Source organism: Cuculus canorus, chromosome 2 (genome assembly GCF_017976375.1).
Source record: "Cuculus canorus isolate bCucCan1 chromosome 2, bCucCan1.pri, whole genome shotgun sequence".
NCBI lineage: Eukaryota > Metazoa > Chordata > Aves > Cuculiformes > Cuculidae > Cuculus > Cuculus canorus.
Window position 1 is genome coordinate 160,566,867 of NC_071402.1, and position 25,061 is coordinate 160,591,927.

The window sequence follows — 25,061 nt, forward strand, 5'->3', positions numbered from 1 at the left end:
GTGACGTTGCTATGAAACCCGTCACCCCGTGGACACCAAATACTCCGCGTGACTTACCAGCAGGCCAGGATGCAGAGCCCCGTGAAGAGGATGATGGGGATGGGGTAGGAAGCACACAACAGCCCGTGGTTGTAGAATGCCCGCGATATCCTCTCGCGTAGTTTTTCAGTCAAGGTCATCCTCAACCGACGTCACCTGGTTGCCATCCCGGAATACATCAGGGTGTGAAACAACAACTCCAGCATGGACAACGCTTCAGCCAAGGCACTGTGTCCAGCTGGGAAGAAGAAAGAAAGCTCATGAGAAACATCAATAGATAAAAGAGAAATAATCATCATCAACGTATTTTAGATGACTCCCAGCGTTGTACCTCCTCAGAAGGGAGAAGACGACATTCCCACATCCACCACTTTTTAGGAGTCTACAGGAAATTGGATGGAATTATTTGGTTTAGCGTTGGGGCAGGAGGCTGTGGGACAAAGAGGGTCAAGGGAGGGGATTCTCCTCCTCTGCTCCACCCTCGTGGAGTCCCATGTCCAGATCTGGAATCCCCAACAGAAGGAGGAGATGGAGCTGTTGGAACGGGTCCAGAGGAGACCACGGAGATGATGCGAGAGCTGGAGAACCTCTACTCTGAGGACAGGCTGAGAGAGTTGGGGTTGGTCAGCCTGGAGAAGAGAAGACTCCAGGGAGACCTTAGAGTGACCTTCCCGTGCTGAAAGGGGCTCCAGGAAAGCTGGGGAGGGACTTTTTCCAAGGACATGGAGTGATAGGATGAGGGGGAACGGCTTTAAACTGGAAGGGGAAGATTGAGATGAGACATTAGGAAGAACTTCTTCACCACGAGGGTGGGGAGGCCCTGGAACGGATTGCCCAGGGAAGTGGTGGCTGCTCCATCCCTGGAGGTGTTGAAGGCCACGTTGGATGAGCCTTGGAGCCCCTGATCCAGTAGGAGGTGTCCCTGCCCATAGCATGGAGCTGGAACTGGATGGACTTTGAGGTCCCTTCCAACACAAACCATTCCGTAATTCTAAGTTGCCGTCAACCAGAACCCCCTGATCCCACCCCTGGAGGTGTTGAAGGCCATGTTGGATGGGGCTTGGAGCAACCTGGTCCAGTGAGAGGTGTCCCTGTAATTAATTTAATTAACGAGACCAATTAATTTAATGGCAAGTATTGGAAGGAGTTTAAATGTTGAGGAAAATTAGGTGATTGGTGCAGGGTTTGTGTCAGGAAAGCCACCGTGAGTATGATGAATGTCCTCGGTTTGTGTGGGCTACACAAGAGCTGAGGAGGACCACAAAGTTGATGAAGGGTTTAGAGGGGAATCCATACGGGGAGAGTCCTCTCCAGGTGCTGCTAAAAGTGTCATCATGATGATAACGTGCGTTTGGTGAACACCACCATGTGTGTGCCTCGGCAACGTAGGTGAGACCCCACCTGGAGTCCTGAATTCAGCTCTGGACTATGACTCTGGCCCCGGTTGCCCATGAAAGTGGTGGTTGTCCCATCCCTGGATGTGTTGAAGGCCACGTTGGATGAGCCTCGGAGCCCCTGATCCAGTAGGAGGTGTCCCTGCCCATGGCATGGAGCTGGAACTGGATGGGCTTTGAGGTCCCTTCCAACACAAACCATTCCGTAATTCTAAGTTGCCGTCAACCAGAACCCCCTGATCCCACCTCTGGAGGTGTTGAAGGCCACGTTGGATGGGCCTTGGAGCCCCTGATCCAGTAGGAGGTGTCCCTGCCCATGGCATGGAGCTGGAACTGGATGGACTTTGAGGTCCCTTCCAACACAAACCATTCCGTAATTCTAACTTGCCGTCAACCAGAACCCCTGATCCCATCTCTGGAGGTGTTGAAGGCCACGTTGGATGAGGCTTGGAGCAACCTGAGCCAGTGGGAGGTGTCCCTGCCCATGGCAGGAGGTGGAACTTCATGGGCTTCGATGTCTCTTCCAATCCAAACCATCCTCTGATTCTCCCTCTTCCCTAGAAATCAGGTTTGTGTTTTATTTCAATGTCGGATCTTAACCTTTTCAGATCTACTTTTCTACTTTCTCAACCAAATTCCACGTTGACCACTTCCAACTTCTACAACTCAGTTAGCGCTCCTGGTCCTTAAGTCTTCCAACCAAATCAGAATGGGTTTTGTCAAGAAGAATCCGCCTCCATTTATTTTATCGTGGGTTATGCTCCGGCTTTGTCTTCTGCTCCGTGGTTGCTTTCACTTCCTTTCCTCATTCTTCAGGAAGAAAGAGCTTTCTTGAGGTTCTCCAAGCTCCAAAGCTGGTTGCAGCCCCTTCTCGTGTTGGCAAAGCACTGGAAGTTCTTCAGATGGTGTCCACTTCTCTTAGGACCCCTTTGCTGACGGCCTTTTTTCATTGGCATCTCCTCAGAGCGCCGCTTAATTCTGAGCTGAGCTCCTTGGCTTCCTTCCTTTCAGAAGGTTTGGGTTCCTGTGTCGTTTCCCTGCCCAGAAGCTCATGACCATGGTGCCTGATGTCTTTTCAGATGGAGTTCAAGCTCCACTTGTCTTTTTTTTGCCCTTCCTTAGGATCATGGAAGAGTTTGGGTTGGAAGGGACCTTCAAGATCATCCAGTTCCAACCCCCCTGTGATGGGCAGGGACACCTCCCGCTGCATCAGGTTGCTCCAAGCCTCATCCAACGTGGCCTTCAACACCTCCAGGGATGGGGCAGCCACGACTTCCCCTGGGCAACCTGGGCCAGAGTCATAGTCCAGAGCTGACCTCAGGACTCCAGGTGGGGTCTCACCTACGTTGCCGAGGCACACACACACGGTGGTGTCCACCAAACACATATTATCATCATCATGACTCTTTTGGTAGCCCACGAGATGGTTCTACAAACCTCACTGAGGTTGAAGAACCTCAACACATTACCTCTAAGTACAAAGAGCAACTTTCCCATCCCCACCTGCACCAACACACGAGGTCTCCAACGCTCAGACAGACCTGGAACAGCCTCCAACAGCTCCTGACCAAGAGTTCAGACTAAAGGAAGGTCAAACTGTACCTCAAATGGTTTTCCATGGATGCTGGAACCGTTCTTGGAGAACTCGTTGCTGTAGTTGACTGCCTCTCCCACAAATCCTTACAAAGAACGAGACTGACCAGCAAAGCAAGAAATGGAGACTTTCTCCTCGCAGGAAACCATCCAACCCTACCGAGATGCTGAATGTCACTCCTTTTCCCAAGGCAAAAGCTTTTATCTCACCGAAGGACAGCGACGTTCTCCAAATTCTTTACATTTCTGCCCAGAGCCACCCCTCAATGGTGAAGAATCTCTTCCTAATGTCTCATTGAAATCTTCTCCCTTCCTGGTGCAACTTGAGGCCATTCCCTCTCATCCGATCACTTGTTCCTTGGGAGAAGAACCCACTGTCCACCTCAACACAACCTCCTTTCAGGTATAGAGAGCAATAAAGTCTCTCCTCAGCCTCCTCTTCTCCAGGCTAAACAACCTCAGGTCCTTCAGGGGTTCCTCATAACCCTCGTTCAGCTCCGTTCCCTTCTCTGGAAGCGCTTCAGTCCCTCAATGTCCTTCTTGGAGTGAAGGGCCCCAAGGACCACGTTGGATCTGTTCCTACTATACTGGCCTTGGTGCTTTAAATCATAGAACAGTTTGGGTTGGAAGGGATCTCAAAGCCCATCCAGTTCCAACCTCCTGCCATGGGCAGGGACACCTCCCACTGGATCAGGTTGTTCAAAGCCTCATCCAACGTGGCCTTCAACACTTCCAGGGATGGGGCAGCCACAACTTCTCTGAGCAACCTGGGCCACCCTCATCCTGAAGAACTTCCTCCTGATGTCCAATCTTAATCTTCTTCTTTCCCTCATCCCATCACTCCAGGCTCTTGAAAAAGTCCCTCTCCAGCTTTTCTGGAGCCCCTTTCGGCACTGGAAGATGCTCTAAGGTCTCCTCAGAACCTTCTCTTCTCCAGACTGACCAACCCCAACTCTCTCAGCCTGGCCTCGTATCAGAGGTTCTCCAGCCCTCACATCATCTCCGTGGCCTCCTCTCGCCCCATTCCAACAGCTCCATCTCCTTCTTCTGGTGGGGGTTCCAGAACTGGCCCCAGGACACCAGGCGAGGTCTCACCAGAGTTCCTCTGCATCCTAGAGCCGACAGCGCTACAGGAAGCAACCAGATCTCAGCTCACACCCACACCATCAAAGTGATTTTCTCACCCTTCGTTGGACTGTAGAGGTGCTTCATCCCCTTGAGACGCCAGAAGACACCACCGCTCTGACCCCCTCAGTACAACACCCAACGTCAGCTGCTGCAGGAACGTTCACACCCCAGCATCAGCGAAAGAGGATGGGGAAGCACAGAATCATTAGGTTGGAGAAGGTCTTTGAGACCATCAAGCCCAACCATTCCTGTCCACTACTAAACCAGATCCCTGAACACCTCATCTCCACATCTTTTAAACCCTTCCAGGGATGGGGACTCCACCACCTCCCTGGGCAGCCTCTGCCACGGCCTGAGAACCCTTTTGGTGAAGGAGTTTCTCCTAATGTCCATTCCGAACCTGCCCTGGTGCAACTGGAGGCCATTTCCTCTTGTCCTATCACTTGGGAGAAGAGACCAAGACCCACATCTCCACAACGTTCTTTCAGGCAGTTGTAGAGAGCAATAAGGTCTCCCCTCAGCCTTGTCTTCTCCAGGCTGGACATTCCCAGGTGCTTCAGCCGCTCCTCGTAGGGAGGGAGGAACAGACCTCAGGAACCCAATCCTCCCACTCTTAAGGGCAACGATGAAGGATCTTCTGAAGACTTCAGAGGTGGGAAGACAAGAAATACGTTCAAGATGTAAACGTCCCTTCACAGAACTGCCACACAATGAGCTCTAACACAAATTCCTACTCTCCACTGGCATTCCCAGAAGAATAAAGGGCTTTGTGCTCCGTAAGAACACGGAGGTCATGGGCAACACAACGTTTCCTATGGAAAAACGTGACCGGGGGGATAATGTCCTGCAGGCTGGAGGTTGGAATGGGTTAATGCCTACGCTGCTCCTTCAGGAACGTGGGTCCTCTCCAGTTTAGACCCATTTGTCCCTCATCCTATCACTCCAAACCTTTGGAAAAAGTCCCTCGGCAGCTTTCCTGGAGCCCCTTTCAGTCCTGGAAGCTGCTCTAAGGTCTCCTCAGAGCCTTCTCTTCTCCAGGCTGAACAACCCAACTCTCTCAACCTGTTCTCAGAGCAGAGGTTCTCCAGCCCTGGGATCATCTCTGTAGCCTCCTCTGGACCCATTCCAACAGCTCCATCTCCTTCTTCTGGTGAGGATTCCAGAACTGGCCCCAATCCTCCAGAGGAGGTCTCCCCGGAGAGGAGCAGAGGGGCAGAATCCCCTCCGTCCCTGCTGGCCACGCTGCTCTGGATGCAGCCCAGGACACGGGTGGTTTCTGGGCTGGGAGCGCACGTTGTGGCTCCTGTCGAGCTTCTCCTCTCCAGCGCCCCAAGTTCTTCTCCTCAGCGCTGCTCTCCATCCCATCATCCCCCATCGTGTACTGAACCCGGGGATTGCCCCAACCCAGAGGTAGGACCTTGCCCTTGGCTTGGTTGAACCTGATGAGGTTCTCCAGCCCCACTTCTCCAGCCTGTGCAGGTCCCTCTGGAGGACATCCCGTCCTTCCAGAGGAATTTCTTCATGATGACATTGGGGAGGCCCTGGCCCAGGTTGCCCAGAGAAGCTGTGGCTGCCCCATCCCTGGAGGTGTTGAAGGCCACGTTGGATGGGCCGTGGGCACCTGATCCAGTGGGAGGTGTCCCTGCCCATGGCAGGGGGTTGGAACTGGATGGGCTTTGATGTCCCTTCCAACCCAAACTATCTGGATGGGCCGTGGGCACCTGAGCCGGTGGGAGGTGTCCCTGATCAAAGATACAGAGGAGCGTTCAGAAAACAAAAAAAAAGCCTGAGATGATTTTTCCATCTGGAAAGGATTTGATCAGCAAAGAGGTCCACTGTGTCTGTTTAAATCAGAGAGGACGTGAGGAAACGGAACGGGGTGGCTGCCTCATTCCGGACGGGAATCTTTCAACATCAAATGGAACTACAAAGCAGCAGCTCAAAGCAAAGACGCCTGTGGAAGTCTTCACCCCAGGACACCACCCGTCACGTGGGCTGGAGAAGCAAGCGGACAGATTGTGGAAGAGCAAACCATGAGGTGAGGCCACACCTCGGATCCTGGGGTCAGTTTTGGGCCCCTCACTCCAAGAAAGACCTTGAGGGGCTGGAGAACATCCGGAGAAGGGAACAGAGCTGGTGAGGAGCTGGAGAACAAGGGTTGTGGGAGCGGCTGAGGGCCCTGGGGGTGTTTAGTTGGAGAAGAGGAGGCTGAGAGGAGACCTCATGGCTCTCTACAACTGCCTGAAAGAAGGTTGGGATGAGGTGGGTGTTGGGGTCTTCTCCCAAGTGACAGGATGAGAGAAAATGGCTTCAAGTTGCACCAGGGCAGGTTGAGATTGGACATCAAGAAGGAATTCCTCACCAAAAGAGTTCTCAGGCCGTGGCAGAAGTTGCCCGGGGAGGTGGTGGAGTCCCCATTCCTGGAGGGGTTTTAAAAGGCGGATAGATGAGGTGCTGAGGAACATGATTTAGTAGTGGATAGGTATGGTTGGACTTGATGATCTCAACGGTTTTTTCCAACCTAATGATTCCATGATTCTATAAAATAATCATGGAAGGGTTGGAAGGGACCTCAAAGCTCATCCAGTTCCAACCCACAGGCAGGGACACCTCCCGCTGGATCAGGTTGCTCCAAGTTCCATCCAACGTGGTCTTCAACACCTCCAGGGATGGAGCAGCCACAGCTTCCCTGAGCAACCTGTGCCAGGGCCTCCTCACCCTCCCAGGAGAACATTTCCTCCTAAGACCTCATCTCCATCTCCCTCTTTCGGGGAGGTCTGATCAGCTGCTTCAGGACAAACGGCTGGGGATTCGCTTTCTCCTGGAAACACCAGGCTGATGCAACACCCACACGCAGTTACACACCAGAGCTTTACCCTTCAACTCCTCCTCTCATTTCATGTGCAGCTTCTTGGTCTGTTGCAACGTGTCCCACCTCAGTGTCCGGGTTCAAATGAAGAAGAATTTGACCACTTTTCACCCTCTGGCTGCTCAAGAAGTTCCTGACTCCAGAAATGAATTCCTATAACCGATGTAGAGCACCTTTGACCTTTTTCGGTATCCACTTTGTCCACGTGAAGTCACTGATCAGGTATCTTAAAGCCATATTTTAACTTTCCGTATCATAGAAGGGTTTGGGTTGGAAGGGACCTCAAAGCCCATCCAGCTCCACCCCCTGCCATGGGCAGGGACACTTCCCGCTGGATCAGGTTGCTCCAAGCCCCATCCAACGTGGCCTTCAACACCTCCAGGGATGGGGTCTGAGGGTTGTAGTTGATGGTAAGTCAGAATCATAGAATCATGGAATGGGTTGGGTTGGAAGGGACGTCAAAGCCCATCCAGTTCCAACCCCTGCCGTGGGCAGGGACACCTCCCACTGGATCAGGTTGCTCCAAGCTCCATCCAACGTGGCCTTCAACACCTCCAGGGATGAGGTCTGAGGGTTGTAGTTGACGGTAAGTCAGAATCATAGAATCATGGAATGGGTTGGGTTGGAAGGGACGTCAAAGCCCATCCAGTTCCAACCCCTGCCATGGGCAGGGACACCTCCCACTGGATCAGGGTGATCCAAGCTCCATCCAACGTGGCCTTCAACACCTCCAGGGATGGAGGAGCCACTTCTCTGGGCAACGTGATCCAAGGCCTCACCACCCTCACAGGAGAACATTTCTTCCTAAGATCTCATCTTCACCTCCCCTGTTTCAGCTTCAAACCTTTCGCCTCGTCCTCTCCCTGTCCTCCCTGATCCAGAGCCCCTCCTCAGCTTCCCTGGAGGCCCCTTTTCCAACAGATGTTTCCTCAACTGGTTCTTAAGCGTTTAGCCAGAGGCCCTTCAGCCACCCCACGCGTCTCACCTTAGACCTAAGCTTCAGGTACGGGGGTTTTTCCCCACATTTTAGCTGTTTCCCTCCCTATTTTCCCTTATTTTCACCCCTCCTGAGAAGAGGACAGGCCCAGCAGCGATACCTGTAGGAGTTCATGGCGTGAGAGTCCCCTCGGTCTTCTCAGAATCACACAATCATTGAGGTTTGAGAAGACCTCTAAGCTCCTCCAGTCCAACCATCAGCCCAACGCCACCGTGCTTGTTAAACCATGTCCCCAAGTGTCACGGCCACATGCTTTTTGGACCCCTCCATGGATGGAGACTCCACCCCTGCCCTGGGCGACCTCTGCCAGGGCTTCACCACTCTGTCAGGAAAGACATTTCCCTGATGTCCAACCTGAACCTCCCCTGGTGCAACTTGAAGCCATTTCCTCTCATCCCATCCCTCATTCCTTGGGAGAAGAGCCCAACACCCACCTCACCACAACCTCCTTTCCAGGAGCTGCAGAGAGCCATGAGGTCTCCCCTCAGCCTCCTCTTCTCCAGGATAAACACCCCCAGGGCCCTCAGATGTTCCTCACAACCCTTGTTCTCCAGCCCCTTCCTCAGCTCCATTCCCTTCTCCGGACGTTCTCCAGCCCCTCGAGGTCTTTCTTGGAGTGAGGGACCCAAAACTGACCCCAGGATTCAAGGTGTGGCCTCACCAGCGCAGAGTCCAGGAGGACAATCCCTTCCCTGCTCCTGTGGCCACCCCAGGGCTGATCCGAGCCAGGATGCTGGTGGCCTTCTTGGCCACCTGGATCACTCCTGGCTCACGTTCAGCTCCTGTCAACCAACCCCTCCAGGTCCTTCTCCTCCAGGCAGCCTTCCAGCTGCTCTTTCCCCACTCTGGAGCTGCACAGGGTTGGTGTGTCCCAAGTGTAGGACCCAGCACTGAGCCTGGTGGAACCCCATCGTGTTGACCTCAGCCCATGGAGCCACCCTGTCCAGATCCCTCTGCAGAGCCTCCGTACCCTCCACCAGATCAACACTTCCTCCGAGCTGTGTCATCTTTGACCTTACTAAGGATCCACTCAATCCTTTCATCCAGGTCATTGATGAAGACATTGAACGCAACTGGACCAGCACTGAGCCCTTGAGATGTCCACCTAAACAACGTCCATTTCACCAGGTTCACCTCCATCCCAGAGAGGCACTTTCTTAGCTTTCGAGGTCTTTAAAACATTAAACCTACTTGAGAATCTCACCAGAACACAAATCTAAACCCGAGTGGAGACACGGGACAACCTCCGTTTCTCCAACCAGGAACAGAAGTGGTGTCTGATCCTAGAAAGCAACGCTCTGCCGAGGAGGTTCCTGTGGCAAAGCAGCTCCTGGTGCTCCTCGTCATCTTTTAGGAGCTTACAACTCATTTCCTTGCTCGTTGCAGGGTTTTTTGGACGACTGCTACTCGACGTTCCTTTCTTCCCACTCCCTCACCTACACAAAGAGCTCATTCTTCTCCAGTCTTTCAAAACATCACCTATTTTCCATTTCTCAAATGACACCTACGGAAGCTTTTAAGGGCTTTTTTTTTTGGCCGTAAATTAAAATATCTCACTTAGACGACTGCCGCAAAGCAGTTTGTTGTTCTCCTCTGCCACCACCATCAGTTGCCCATCAGGTGACCTTGGTCTTCAGTTAAGACTCAACTTCAACAGATGCTGAACATCAGTTTCGGTGGCACTGGAGAGGAAGTTTGGCACTGGAAATGGTCAACCATAGAGTCACTGAGGTTGAAAAAGACCTCCAAGATCAGAGATTCTTCATAAAGAATCCCTGGAGGTGGTCAAGGACACCTCCAGGTGTCCAAGGTTGGATGGGACCTTGGGCAGCGTGGTCACGGCAGTGAGGTTGGAACTGGATGATCTTTAAGGTCCCTTCCAATCCAAACTATTCTACGATACGGAAGGTGGAGGGTCAACGTTTCACAGAGAAGTGGTGGCTGCTCTGTCACTTAAGGTCTTGAAGGCCACGTTGGATGGGGCTTGGAGCAACCTGATCCAGTGGGAGATGTCCCTGCCTGCCCATGGCAGTGGGGTTGGAACTGGATGATCTTTAAGGTCCCTTCCAACCCAAACTATTCTACAATTCCAGGACATGTGGTTCCATCAACATTGTTTAGCTTTGGGTTGCTACTCAAGGCCTGGGTGCTACAGAGGTTTCCACAACCCAACCCAGGTAAACCACGCTCATGGAGATCTTTCTAGTGGACTTCTGCATTCTCCATGTCCTGCTCCACCAGGCAGAGAATGGTTCTGGCTCTGATGTTAACAGAGAAAGGACGGGAGAGCTTTTGTAGGTTCTTCTTTACCTCCAGAACCTACACAGCACAGATGCGTCCAGCGCCTTCTGCGTCACCACCCCTTCCATCACCGCTCCTGTAGTCCTTCAAACTCAGTTCAACAGTCCGTTTTGGCCATCTCTGTCGACGTGACAGCAGCGTTATTTTTATGGGTTACCAAGATCACAAAATCGTGGAATGGTTTGGGTTGGAAGGTCTTTAAAGATCATCCAGTTCCAACCCCTCTGCTATGGGCAGGGACACCTCCCACTGGATCAGGGGCTCCAAGCCCCATCCAATGTGGCCTTCAACACCTCCAGGGATGGGGCAGACACCACTTCCCTGGGTAACCTGTGCCACGGCCTCCACACCCTCATCCTGAAGAAATTCTTCCTAAGATCTCATCTCCACCACTCCCCTCTTTCAGCTTCCAACCGTTCCCCTCGTCCTCTCCCTGCACTCCAGGATCAAAGTTCCTCCTCAGCTTTTCTGGAGGCCCTTTCAGCACTGGAAGATACTCTAAAGTCTCCCTGGAGCCTTCTCTTCTCTTGAACAGCCCCAACCCTTTAAGCCTGTCCTCAAAGCAGAAGTTCTCCAGCCCTCAGATCATCTCCACGGACTCCTCTGGACTCACTCCAACAGCTCCATTTCCTTCTTCTGTTGAGGATTCCAGAACTGGTCACAAGACTCCAGGTGGAGTCTCACCAGAGCGGAGCAGAGGGGCAGAACCCCCTCCCTCCCTGCTGGTCCCACAGCTTTGGATGCAGCCCAGGACACGGTTGGCCTTCTGGGCTACAATCACACATCACCGACTCAAGGGGGGGAGAGCCTGACTCGGACATTGTCTTCTGAAAACAAACCAACTATTATTCCTTCAGCATCTTTACCACAATGGTCCATAGAAGATTAATTCAGTTTTTACCAAAGAACCGCAATCCTCCTCCTGTCCTCTCTCACCACCGCTGAAATTCCCTCTTGGACTCACAGAAGCTTTGGGATCTTAATTTCTTCTCAAGAGAACTCAGTTACATGGGAAGGAGAGCGACAACGGGACCGCGCCTCCACCTGAGGACACCATCTACAAGATTCCCTTGAATCATAGAAGGGTTTGGGTTGGAAGTGACCTCAAAGCCCATCCAGTTCCACCCCCTGCCATGGGCACGGACACCTCCCACTGGATCAGGTTGCTCCAAGGCCCATCCAACGTGGCCTTCAACACTTCCAGCCATAGGGCAGCCACCACTTCTCTGGGGAATCAAGACTGTCCACCTTCATTATGAACAACTTCAGCTCTTAGAGGTCTTTTCCAACCTCATGACGCTATGATTCTATATTTTGGTTGAGAATTAACAACTCACAGATATTGAACCAGCAGGGAGGGAGGGGATTCCGCCCCTCTGCTCCTCTCCAGGGAGACCTCATCTGGAGGATCGGGGCCAGTTCTGGAATCCTCAACATAAGGAGGAGATGGAGCTGTTGGAATGGGTCCAGAGGAGGCTCCAAGGATGATGCGAGGGCTGGAGCACCTCCCATCCGAGGACAGGCTGAGAGAGTTGGGGTTGTTCAGCCTGGAGAAGAGAACGCTCCCAGGAGACCATAGAGTGACCTTCCAGTACCTGAAGGGGCTCCAAGAAAGCTGGAGAGGGGCTGTTCCCAAAGGAATGTGGGGATGGGACGAGGGGCAATGGGGATAAATTGGAGAGGGGCAGATTTAGACTGCACATAAGGAGGAATTCCTTCACCACGAGGGTGAGGAGGCCCTGGCACAGGTTGCCCAGAGCAGTGGTGGCTGCTTCATCCCTGGAGGTGTTGAAGGCCACGTTGGATGGGCCTTGGGCAGCCTGAGCCAGTGGGAGGTGTCCCTGCCCATGGTGGGGAGTTGGAACTGGATGGGCTTTGAGTTCCCTTCTAACCCAAACTATTCCATGATTCTATGAGCACAGAATGGTTTGGGTTTGCAGGCACCTCAAAGCCCATCCAGTTCCACGGGCAGGGACACCTCCCACTGGATCAGGTTGCTCCGAGCCCCATCCAACGTGGCCTTCAACACCTCCAGGGATGGAGTAGCCACAGCTTCTCAGGGCAACCTGGGCCAGGACCTCCCCACTCTCATTGTGAAGAATTTCTTCCTAAGATCTCATCCCAATCTCTCTTTTTCCAGCTTCAAACCGTTCCCCTCATCCCATCCCAGATCCAGAGCCCCTCCCCAGCTTTCCTGGAGCCCCTTTCAGTCCTGGAAGCTGCTCTAAGGTCTCCTGGGAGCCTTCTCTTCTCCAGCTGAACAACCTCAACCCTCTCAGCCTCTCCTCATACAGGGATGTTCTGTCCCTCTGACCATCACGTATGTTCCACTATAGGCAGGAAAACCATTTCTGCTCATCCAGCTGTACTTATTCTATATTATTTCAAGTTTTTAACTCATCAAAGAGGGAAAAAAATGACTTTTCTCTGCATAATTACACAAACTCTGATGACAGCCAGGCCTGGGAACTCACCGAACAAAGCCACCATTGAGTAACTCAACAACGGTCTGCAGGGAGCGCCTGACAAATTCATTCATCGCTAAGATTCTGACACTTAAAAACTATTTTAAGGGCTCCCGAGACCAAAAAATCTGGTTTTTCTTTTCCTCTTTTGCAATAGAATTTGAATCGCATTTGGGAAAGTAAACAGCTTTGCATCAAATTAAGCTTTGTACGGAAAAACGCTGAGTGGATGGTTTGGTGGAAGGACCCCGGGGGCTGTCAGCACAGCTCTCTGTGTCACACAGTGAGAATCCCGGGGTGTTTTCCTTTCTCCTGAATCGGAGGCAGTTAATCTCCTTTCTGCATTACACAACAGCTCCTGTAATCCCGAATTTATCACACTAGCCCGCTGTCAGAGCGGGCAGAGGCTTCACAAAGGAGGAGACCGTGCCTCACGGTTGCCTCCAGCAGGAAAGGAAACATCATTCATAGAAGCATTGAATAGTTTGGGTTGGAAGGGATCTCAAAGATCATCCAGTTCCAACCCCCTGCCATGGGCAGGGACACCTCCCACTGGATCAGGTTGCTCCAAGGCCCATCCAACATGGCCTTCAACACCTCCAGGGATGGGATTTGGGGGTTCTGGTTCATGGCAAATTAGAATCGTGGCACCACGGGATGGTTTGGGTTGGAAGGGACCTCAAAGCCCATCCAGTTCCAACCCCCTGCCATGGGCAGGGACACCTCCCGCTGGATCAGGTTATTCCAAGGCCCATCCAACGTGGCCTTCAACACCTCCAGGGATGGGGCAACCACAGCTTCCCTGGACAACCTCTTCCAGGGCCTCACCACCCTCATCATGAAGAAATTCCTCCTTATGTCCAGTCTAAATCTGCCCCTCTCCAGTTTATCCCCATTGTCCCTCATCCCATCCCCACACGCCTTTGGGAACAGCCCCTCCACAGCTTTCTTGGAGCCCCTTCAGGGACTGGAAGGTCACTCTAAGGTCTCTTTGGAGCCTTCTCTTCTCCAGGCTGAACAACCCCAACTCTCTCAGCCTGTCCTCGCATGGGAGGTGCTCCAGCCCTCGCAGCATCCTTGGAGCCTCCTCTGGACCCGTTCCAACAGCTCCATCTCCTCCTTCTGGTGAGGATTCCAGAACTGGCCCCAATCCTCCAGATGAAGTCTCCCCAGAGAGGAGCAGAGGGTCAGAATCCCCTCCGTCCCTGCTGGCCACGCTGCTCTGGATGCAGCCCAGGACACGGGTGGTTTCTGGGCTGGGAGCGCACGTTGTGGCTCCTGTCGAGCTTCTCCTCCCCAACACCCCAAGTCCTTCTCCTCAGCGCTGCTCTCAATCGTTTGTATTTAAGCAACGCTGAAGAACAGGTGGACACTGCACTTGGAAAGTTTTAACCTCAAAGTAGTATCATTTCCCTCGGGATTCTCCTAAATACACACCCACAACCACATCGCTTCAGGATTCAAACAGTTCCTCGCTCGCTATGTCAGAAAATAATCCAAAGCAGTTCATTCGGTCTCATATAAAGAAGCAGATTCCTCATTATTAAGCAAACTCCAAAACCAGTGGGATCTCTCACCCAGAGTGAGAGACGCTGGCGGCGCTGTGCTCTCACCACGGAGACGAGTCGCCATGAAACCAAAGCAGTGGAAAAGTTCTGGTTCCAAAACACTTGGTCAATACCCAACAACACGCACAGCAAACCCATGGAGCAGAGGAACCTCCTCCACGGTTCAGTCATTCCCTTTAAACACCCTTTCTCCTTCAGCCTGGAGTAAAAAATAAAGGCCTGGAAACACCCTGGAGCAGCTTCCAGGACTGAAAGGGGCTCCAGGAAAGCTGGGAAGGGGCTCTGGATCAGGGAGTGCAGGGATAGGATGAGGGGAAGGGTTTGAAGCTGAAAGAGGGGAGATTGAGATGAGATCCGAGGAAGAAATGTTCTCCTGGGAGGGTGTTGATGCCCTGGAACAGGTTGCCCAGAGAAGTTGTGGTTGCCCCATCCCTGGAGGTGTTGAAGGCCACGTTGGATGGGGCTTGGATCACCCTGAGCCAGTGGGAGGTGTCCCTGCCCATGGCACAGGGGTGGAACTGGATGGGCTTTGAGGTCCCTTCCAACTCAAACCATTCTGTGATTTTATCTCTGACCTCCCAAAACTCCCCACACCCCTCTTCCCGATTCATTCCCTCACACTCTCCCTTCTCCCTCTCGGCTCCTCTTCTTCGCTCCAGCACAGCAACAACTCCCGGTTTCCTAGGCACTAAATCCTCTCTGTTTCCATCCCAATTCCTCCCCAGGCAGAGCTGTTGCTACCGGAGGCCCTTCGGCAGATCCGCTGCACTGGTACCAACCTCTTCCCTCCCACAAACACACGGGGTTCCGTATCGCAGAATGGTTTGAGTTGGAAGGGACCTCAAAGCCCATCCAGTTCCAACCCCCTGCCATGGGCAGGGACACCTCCCACCGGATCAGGGGCTCCGAGATCCATCCAACCTGGCCTGGAACGCCTCCAGGGATGGGGCAGCCACCACTGCTCCGGGCAACCTGTGTGAGGGCCTCAACACCCTCACAGCAAAACATTTCTTCCTAAGATCTCATCTCAATCTCCCCTCTTTCAGCTCCAAACCATTCCCCCTCGTTCTATCCCTGCACTCCGTGATAAAAAGGCCCCTCCTCAGCTTTCCTGGAGCCCCTTTCACTCCTGGAAGCTGCTCTAAGGTCTCCTCAGAGCCTTCTCTTCTCCAGGCTGAACAACCCCAACTCTCTCAGCCTGTCCTCGTGCAGATGTTCGATGTCTTTGACCATCCAACGTGGCCTTCAACACCTCCAGGGATGGAGCAGCCACCACCTCTCTGGGCAACCTGGGCCAGGGCCTCACCACTCTCATCATGAAGAAATTCCTCCTCATGTCCAGTCTAACTCTGCCTCTCTCCAGCTTATCCCCATTGCCCCTCGTCCCATCCCCACACGCCTTTGGGCCTTTGGGAACAGCCCCTCTCCCGCTTTCCTGGAGCCCCTTTCACTCCTGGAAGCTGCTCTAAGGTCTCCTCAGAGCCTTTTCTTCCCCAGATTGAACAACACCAACTCTCTCAACCCATCCTCGTGCAGATGTCTGATGTCTTTGACCATTCAACGTGGCCTTCAACACCTCCAGAGATGGAGCAGCCGTAACATCTTGGGGCAACCTGTTCCAGGGCCTCCCCACCCTCACCGTGAAGGATTTCTTCCTCATGTCTCATCTAAATCTTCTCCTTCCAATTTAAAGCTATTCCCCCTCATCCTATCACTCCAGGCCCTTGGAAAAAGCCCCTTCCCAGCTTTCCTGGAGCCCCTTCAGGTTCTGGAAGGTCACTCTAAGGTCTCCTGGGAGCCTTCTCTTCTCCAGGTTGAACGACCCCAACTCTCTCAGCCTGTCCTCGCATGGGAGGTTCTCCAGTCCTCGCATCATCCTTGGAGCCTCCTCTGGACCCGTTCCAACAGCTCCATCTCCTTCTTCTGGTGAGGATTCCAGAATTGGCCCCAATCCTCCAGCTGAGGTCTCCCCGGAGAGGAGCAGAGGGGCAGAATCCCCTCCGTCCCTGCTGGCCACGCTGCTCTGGATGCAGCCCAGGACACGGGTGGTTTCTGGGCCGGGAGCGCCCATTCCCGCCTCACACCGCGCTCCTCACCTCCAGCCCTTTTTACCTCATGGCTTCCCCTCATCCATTTTCCCCTCACCCCCCCGCGTTTCCCACCGGGACGAGGCCTCAGCCGCCGTTCCCGAGTTAATGTCCGCTTCCCGCTCACCTCGCCGAGGCGGGGGGCGCCGCCTCCTCCTCCTGCTCCCCTGGGGCTCGTCCGTGGTGCCGGTGTGGGGAGGGGGAGGGTGGCTTTCACCCCCTTTCCAGCCGCGCTGCAGCCCGGGCCGCTCCTCTCGCCGCTTCCCGCTGCCGGTTCTCCTCAGCCGCCCCCCCCCCCCGCGCTCGGCGCGCGCAGCCGCGTGGACACGCCCCCTCGAAGCCACGCCCCCCTCGAAGGCGCTCCCTCTTTCGGAGCAACCCCTTCGAAGTCACGCCCCTTTCTAAGCCGCGCCCCGTCCCTAAACCTCGCCCATTCGACTAAGAGACCACGCCCCCTCGTCTTGGCCACGCCCCCTCGTAGACTAAGAGCGCTTTGGGCACACCCCGTCTAAGCCACGCCCCCTCTAGTGCCACGCCCCATTTAGAGCAAACAATGTCCGGCGCGCTTTTGGCCACGCCCCCTCTAGTGCCACGCCCCCTCGAGCGCACACAGCCTCGGTCGTGGTTTGGCCACGCGCCCTCCTTAAGCTACGCCTTTTCCGTGAGCCAAGCCGTTTCCGTAAGCCACGCCCTTTCCGTAAGCCACGCCCTTTCCGTAAGCCACGCCCTTTCTGTAAGCTTTGCCCTTTCCGTAAGCCACGCTCTTTCCCTAAGCCACTCCCTTTCCGTAACCAATGCCCTTTCCCTAAGCCACGCCCCCTCCGTCTCGAACGGTCTCTGGCGGTCTGGCTGCGCCCCTACAAGCCACGCCCCTAGTCTGCCCATGGCGGCGTAGCCAAGCCACATATAGGCCACGCCCCCCGCAAACCACGCCCCTTCATCTAGAAACCGCGTCCCTAGCTCTTTGGTCACGCCCACCACTAAGCCACGCCCCCTCAGCGACAAATAGCGCCTCTAGAGCGTTGGCCCTGTGAGCCACGCCCCCCAAAAGCCACGCCCCTCGCCATTAGTGACTATCATTATTTGGCCACGCCCCCGCTAAGCCGCGCCCCTCGGCTAAAGCCACGCCCTCGTGGTGGGTGTCCCTGCCCGTGGCCGGGATGGGGGACACTGGATGGGATGGAGGTCCCTTCCAACCCAACCCCGTCTACGATTCCATGATTTGGGGTTCAAAGGCGAGGATTGGGTACTACGAGGACCCCATGGGGAGAGCAGACCTGGAGGGTAGAGCTGTACCCCAACTCTCTCCGCCTGTCCAACCTCACAGGGTTGGAAAAGACCTCTTGGATCATCCAACCATTCCATCTGCCACTAAACCATAGCCCTGAGCACCTCGTCTGCCCATCTTTTACACCCCTCCAGGGGTGGGGACTCTCCCCCTTCCCTGAGCAGCCTCTGACGGGGCCTAATGGACCCTTTCTGTGAAAGATTCTTTCCTGACATCCAGTCTGACCCTCCCCTGGTGCAGCTTGAGGCCATTCCCTTCTCCTGTCCTCTGTCACTCTGGAGAAGAGCCCAACACCCTCCTCTCCACACCCTCTTTTCAGGCAGTTGTAGAGACCAATGAGGTCTCCCCTCAGCCTCCTCTTCTCCAGGCTGAACACCCCCAGAGCCCTCAGCCGCTCCTCCTGACCCTTGTTCTCCAGCTCCTCACCAGCTTCGTTGCTCTTCTCCAGACATTCTCCAGCTCCTCAAGGTCTTTCTTGGAGTGAGGGACCCAAAACTGACCGCAGGATTCGAGGTGTGGCCCCGGGGGACAATCCCCTCCCTGCTCCTGTGGCCACCCCAGGGCTGATCCAAGCCAAGATGCCATTGGCCTTCTTGGCCACCTGGGCCACCGCTGGCTCACGTTCAGTCACCATCAACCAACCCCTCCCAGGTCCTTCTCCTCCAGGCAGCTCTCCAGCCGCTCTTCCCCATGCCTGGAGCTGCACAGGGTTGGTGTGTCCCAAGTGTAGGACCCAGCACTGAGCCTGGTGGAACCCCATCGTGTTGACCTCAGCCCATGGAGCCACCCTGTCCAGATCCCTCTGTAGGTCCTCCCTGCCCTCCAACAGATCAACCCAACACAGTGTTATCTGCAAACTGACTGAGGGACCACTCGATCCCCTCATCCGGATCATGGATAAAGATGGAGCTGCACAGGGTTGTTGTGCCCCAAGTGCAGGACCCGGCATTTGGCCTCGTTAAACCTCATCCCGTTGGTCTCAGCCCATTGGTGTAGCCCGTTGAGATCCCTTCGGAGCCTTCCTACCCTCCAGCAGATCCAACACTTCCTCCCAGCTTAATCTCATCCACAAACTTAACTTACAGTGCATTCAACCCTCTCATCCAGGTCATGGATAAAGACATCCATCAGGATGGGAGCCAGCAGAGCCGTTGGGGCACCGCTTGGAATCAGCCTCCAGCATTTCAGGGACGTTCTACGCGTGCTACAAGTGACCTGTGATCCTTCTAAGGCTCCCGTAGAGGTGTCTGTCCACCGCCCAAAGACACGTGAGCTTGGGAAGCCGTGAACAGACACACGGACGCTGGGATTTCACGTGAAAAAGAGAGAGAGGAACAAAGCAAAGCACGGAATTAAGAGCCTTTCGGTCGGATGAGGGATTATAATGGAGCTATAGATCTTTTGGAGAAGCTGAGAGTTGAGCAAACCTCTCCCGTGGCAGAGCTGGGAGAAAGGTAAGGATTGCAACACATTCCCAGACCATCCCAGCCTCCACCCGCGCCGCGTCAGCTCATAAAACGCGGGCAGGAGGGTGGGGTGATCCCTCCGTGCGGCGGCGCCACCGGAAAAAGGGAGGCTCGCCCAGCCCTGAGGACAACCCTGCCTGTATCTACACGCTCTAAGGGCCATTCCTGCAAGTCTTCGCTCTTCCTCTTGGGCCACCCTACGTTGGGAAGGAGGTGGAAGGACAAAGGGAACGAGGTGGAAGGACAATGATATTGAGAGCGACAGCGAGGATGTAGATGGCACCAAGCTGAGAGGGGCAGTTGCCACAGTGGAAGGTCAGGATGTCATCCAGAGGGACCTGGACAGGCTGGAGAAGTGGGGCTGGAGAACCTCATGAGGGTCAACCAGGCCAAGGGCAACGTCTTGCACGTGGGTCAGGGCAATCCATGGTTTCAATACAGGCTGAGGGATGATGGGATGGAGAGCAGCGCTGAGGAGAAGGACTTGGGGTGTTGGGGAGGAGAAGCTCCACAGGAGCCACAACGTGCGCTCCCAGCCCAGAAACCACCCGTGTCCTGGGCTGCATCCAGAGCAGCGTGGCCAGCAGGGACCGAGGGGATTCTGACCCTCTGCTCCTCTCCGGGGAGACCTCAACAGGAGGATTGGGGCCAGTTCTAGAATCCTCACCAGAAGGAGGAGATGGAGCTGTTGGAACGGGTCCAGAGGAGGCTCCAAGGATGCTGCGAGGGCTGCAGCACCTCCCATCCGAGGACAGGCTGAGAGAGTTGGGGTTGTTCAGCCTGGAGAAGAGAAGGCTCCCAGGAGACCTCAGAGAGACCTTCCAGAACCTGAAGGGGCTCTAAGAAAGCTGCGGAGGGGCTGTTCCCAAAGGCGTGTGGGGATGGGACGAGGGTCGATGGGGATAAACTGGAGAAGGGCAGAGTTAGACTGGACATAAGAAGGAATTTCTTCCCCATGAGAGTGATGAGGTCCTGGAAGAGGTTGTCCAGGGAAGCTGTGGCTGCCCCATCCCTGGAGGTGCTGAAGGCCACGTTGGATGAGGCTTGGATCACCCTGCTCCAGTGGGAGGTGTCCCTGCCCGTGGCAGGAGGTGGAATGGGATGATCTTTAAGGTCCCTTTCAACTCAAACTATTCTACAATTCCATGATTCTATGATCCTGGAGTCCTATCCCTCAATTCTCTGAAAATGTCAGCTCGACGCAGGCAGAAAAGGCAAATTTGTGTATTAGCAATTGTTAAGGATTAAATGAAGAACAAATAGAAACCATTAATTAATTACTGACCCAGCGGGAGGTGTCCCTGCCCACGGCACGGGGGGTTGGAACTGGATGGGCTTTAAGGTCCCTTCCAACCCAACCCATTGTATGATTCTAAGGGACGCAGCAAGCTCTGGGCTCACCAATCCCTTCGCTGCCCCGCAGTTCCGCAAGTGTTTAAGCTTCCCTCCGGGATCATTTTGTTGCGCGGCTCCTGGAAGGCACCGGGGATGCACTCGGCACGTCCAGTCTGGAGGTATCATCCTCTTCAGCTTTGCTTTGCAAAGCTCTTGGTGGTATCACAGCATCACAGGACCGCAGGTGACAGTCCTGGGGCAAAAAAGGTGACATTCCTGTCCTGGATCTTATATTGGTAGATCTGGACGCGATCTTCCTCCGCCGTCAGCTGCAAGGACAGTCTCTTAATTATTTTAATCTGCAAATGGAAAGGAAGAGGACTATCATCATCCCTTTGGCTTTTCCAACATCAGGTTCCTCACACTTCTCACCTCTTTGTGGCCTACAGGGAAGAGGGACGATGGATAAAACCATCACGCAGCCGCGCGTGTCTACGTGACGTTCACACCTCCCGGCGCTCTCCTGAGCGTTACCTGCCCGTGAACATCCTTGCAGAAGCCGGTCGTCAGTCCTTCTGCCCAGAGGATCAGGTCACTGTGATGACACAAGGAGGTCACTACCAGGTCGTTTTCTTCATCTTCTGAATCTTCATTGCTGTGAACCAACACCACGACGTTTCCCTGCAACGAAAGCACCGTGACGCGGCTTTGGCTGATTCCTAATCGGCTCAAGGAAAGGAAGAGGAGAGGGCAGCAAAAGCTTGAGTTGATTGATAGAATCGTAGAAACATAGAACCATAAAATCATAGAATAGTTTGGGTTGGAAGGGACCTCAAAGCCCATCCAGTTCCAACCCCACTGCCATGGGCAGGGACACCTCCCACTGGATCAGGTTATTCCAAGGGCCATCCAACGTGGCCTTCAACACCTCCAGGGATGGGGCAGCCACAGCTTCTCTGGGCAACCTGGGCCAGGGCCTCACCACTGTCATCATGAAGAAGTTCCTCTGGAAGGACGGGATGTCATCCAGAGGGACCTGCCCTCATGGGGAAGAAATTCCTCCTCATGTCCAGTCTAACTCTGCCCCTCTCCAGTTTATCCCCATTGCCCCTCGTCCCATCCCCACACGCCTTTGGGAACAGCCCCTCCGCAGCTTTCTTGGAGCCCCTTCAGGTACTGGAAGGTCACTCTGAGGCCTCCTCAGAGCCTTCTCTTCTCCAGGCTGAACAACCCCAACTCTCTCAGCCTGTCCTCGGATGGGAGGTGCTCCAGCCCTCGCATCATCCTTGGAGCCTCCTCTGGACCCGTTCCAACAGCTCCATCTCCTTCTTCTGGTGAGGATTCCAGAACTGGACATGATCCTCCTGTTGAGGTCTCCCAGGAGAGGAGCAGAGGGTCAGAATCCCCTCCGTCCCTGCTGGCCACGCTGCTCTGGACGCAGCCCAGGACACGGGTGGTTTCTGGGCTGGGAGCACACGTTGTGGCTCCTGTGGAGCTTCTCAACTCCCTGCTAATGAAGCTACTTAGACATCTCCCAGCACAGCAGCTGATCCTGAGCTGAAGTTCACTGGGAAAATAACAGCAGATCCACAGAAGTGTCCCCAGCGCCCCAATTCTGTTCAACTCTTCACTATGAGAGTGGTGAAGCCCTGGCCCAGGTTGTCCAGGGAAGCTGTGGCTGCTCCATCCCTGGAGGTGTTGAAGGCCACGTTGGATGGGCCTTGGGCAGCCTGAGCCAGTGGGAGGTGTCCCTGCCCATGGCAGGGGGTGGAACTGGATCATCTTTGAGGTCCCTTCCAACCCAAACTATATTATGATACTATGATACTATGGACATCTTTATCCATGATCCGGATGAGGGGATCGAGTGGTCCCTCAGTCAGTTTGCAGATAACACCGTGTTGGGTAGGAGTGTTGATCTGTTGGAGGGCAGGGAGGCTCTGCAGAGGGATCTGGACAGGGTGGCTCCATGGGCTGAGGTCAACACGATGGGGTTCCACCAGGCTCAGTGCTGGGTCCTACACTTGGGACACACCAACCCTGTGCAGCTCCAGGCGTGGGGAAGAGCGGCTGGAAAGCTGCCTGGAGGAGAAGGACCTGGGGGTGGTGGTTGACAGGAGCTGAACACGAGCTGAACACGAGCCAAAAAGGCCACCAGCATCCTGGCTTGGATCAGCCCTGGGGTGGCCACAGGAGCAGGGAAGGGATTGTCCCCCAGGACTTGGCGCTGGTGAGGCCACACCTCGAATCCTGGGGTCAGTTTTGGGCCCTTCACTCCAAGAAGGACATTGAGGGGCTGGAGAGCCTCCGGAGAACGGACCGGAGCTGAGGAAGGAGCTGGAGAACAAGGGTTGTGAGGAACAGCTGAGGGATCTGGGGTTGTTTAGTCTGGAGAAGAGGAGGCTGAGGGGAGACCTCATCGTTCTCTGCAGCTCCTGGAAAGGAGATTGTGGTGAGGTGGGTGTTGGGCTCTTCTCCCAAGGAACGAGGGTTGGGATGAGAGCCAATGGTCTCAAGTTGTGTCAGGGAGGTTTAGATTGGATATTAGGAAACATTTCTTCACTGAAAGGGTTGTCAAACGCTGCAAAAAGCTGCCCAGGGCAGCGCTGGAGTCACCACCCCTGGAGGGATTTAAAAGCTCTCAAGATGTGTTGCTTAGGGACATGGTTTAGGTCTCCCCTCAGCCTCCTCTTCTCCAGGCTAAACAACCCCAGGTCCCTCAGCCGCTCCCACAACTGTTCTCCAGCCCCTTCCTCAGCTCCGAGTCCCCGAGTGCCACAACCACACACTTTTTGAATCCTCCAGGGATGGAAACTCCACCACCCGTCCTGGGCAGCCTCTGCCAGGGCTTCACCACTCTTCCAGGAAAGACATTTTCCGTGATGTCCAATCTAACCCTCCCCTGGTGCAACTTGAGGCCATCTCCTCTCATCCCATCCCTTGGGAGAAGAGCCCAACACCCACCTCACCACAACCTCCTTTCCAGGAGCTGCAGAGAGCCATGAGGTCTCCCCTCAGCCTCCTCTTCTCCAGGATAAATACCCCCAGGGCCCTCAGATGTTCCTCACAACCCTTGTTCTCCAGCCCCTTCCCCACCTCTGTTCCCTTCTCCGGACGTTCTCCAGCCCCTCAAGGTCTTTCTTGGAGGGAGGGACCCAAAACTGAACGCAGGATTCGAGGTGGGGCTTCCCCAGCCCTGAGCACATTTGAATTTCTTCAAAGTCAAAGCCTTCCAAAACCACAAAAGGGTGGAAAAGGAAAGAGAGGCAAGCTCCGCTCCGCTTTGCTCCGGAGGCTCTTGGAATCGTAGCCGCATGCGGAGGGAGCTGTACCTGCAGCTGGGAGCACACCACGACTCTGCAGTAGTGGATGAAGTCCATCACGGCCACCGGCGTGGCGCCCAGGCTGAGCAGGACGCTGAGATCGTCCACCAACAACACGGGACCTTTCCAGGAGTCGCTGTCAGCGGGAGTGAGGGACGTCCGGATGAAGTCAAACATGGCTTTGAGGTTGGAAGAGCTCTCACTAGAAGAGAAGAAGGAAGTCTCAAGGGCTTCGCCCACGTACGCATGGTGTGATCCCCTCTTTAACCACTGATCCAACGTGGAGAACACCACCCAGCGCCAGCCCTGATGTCCCCACAGCTGTAAGAGTCACCAAGTGTCCGACGCTTCTCCTTTGTTCATCTGTGTGCAGTGAAACCCTCCAGCTCTGCTCCAGGGATCAAAGATTCATGGAATGGTTTGGGTTGGAAGGGACTTTTGAAGGCCCATCCAGTCCAAGCTCCGTGCAAATAGCACAGTTATCTTCAAGGAGATCAGGTTGCTCGGAATCCTCATCCAACCTGACCTGGAAGGTTTGCAGGGATGGGGTATCCATAACTTCTCTGGGCAATCGGTGACAGCTCCTCACCACCCTCACAGGAGAACATTTCTTCCAGATTTCTCTTGTAGGTGATATTTCATAGAATCATAGAATCACAGAATGGTTCGGGTCAAAAAGGACCTCAAAGCCAATCCAGTTCCAACTCCCTGCCACGGGCAGGGAAACCTCCCACTGGATTTGCTTGCTCAGAGCCCCATCCAACGTGGCCTTCAACACCTCCAGGGATGGGACAGCCACAACTTCCCTGGAGAAACTGTTCCAGGGCCTCACCACCCTCACAGGAAGATGTTTATTCCTAGGATGTCACCTAAATCCCTCCTCTTTCAGCTTCAAACCATTCCCCTCATCCTATCCCTGCATTCCCCAATCAAGAGCCACTTCCCAGCTTTCCTGGAGCCCCTTTCCGTACTGGAAGCTGCTCTAAGGTCTCCTGGGAGCCTTCTCTTCTCCAGGCTGAACAACCCCAACTCTCTCAGCCTGTCCTCGGATGGGAGGTTCTCCAGCCCTCGCGTCATCCTTGGAGCCTCCTCTGGACTTCTCCAACAGCTCCATCTCCTTCTTCTGTTGAGGATTCCAGAACTGGCCCCAGGACTCCACGTTGGGGCTCACCAAAGCGGAGCAGAAGGGCAGAATCCCCTCCCTCCCT

General features: G+C 54.5%; 2 protein-coding genes across 4 annotated transcripts in view; both read right to left on the minus strand.

Moving 5' to 3' along the window:
- SCAP (SREBF chaperone) overlaps nucleotides 1-16,748 on the minus strand; it is a 64,295-nt gene extending 47,547 nt beyond the window's left edge. The window contains exons 1-3 of one of the 2 annotated variants that reach the window (XM_054057230.1): nucleotides 16,569-16,748; nucleotides 11,223-11,390; nucleotides 58-277 (exon numbers count right to left, since the gene is read on the minus strand). In XM_054057230.1, coding sequence (XP_053913205.1) covers nucleotides 58-179 — 122 coding nt within the window. In that variant the 5' untranslated portion in view covers nucleotides 180-277; nucleotides 11,223-11,390; nucleotides 16,569-16,748. The remainder of the gene's footprint in view (nucleotides 1-57; nucleotides 278-11,222; nucleotides 11,391-16,568) is intronic. The other variant, XM_054057229.1, reaches the window with a different exon arrangement.
- A 3,622-nt stretch (nucleotides 16,749-20,370) lies between these two features.
- The window catches only part of ELP6 (elongator acetyltransferase complex subunit 6), a 29,919-nt gene continuing 25,228 nt past the window's right edge, over nucleotides 20,371-25,061 (minus strand). The window contains exons 4-6 of one of the 2 annotated variants that reach the window (XM_054057243.1): nucleotides 23,863-24,055; nucleotides 21,065-21,211; nucleotides 20,371-20,889 (exon numbers count right to left, since the gene is read on the minus strand). In XM_054057243.1, the coding sequence (XP_053913218.1) occupies nucleotides 20,761-20,889; nucleotides 21,065-21,211; nucleotides 23,863-24,055 (469 nt within the window). In that variant the 3' untranslated portion in view covers nucleotides 20,371-20,760. The remainder of the gene's footprint in view (nucleotides 20,890-21,064; nucleotides 21,212-23,862; nucleotides 24,056-25,061) is intronic. The other variant, XM_009563554.2, reaches the window with a different exon arrangement.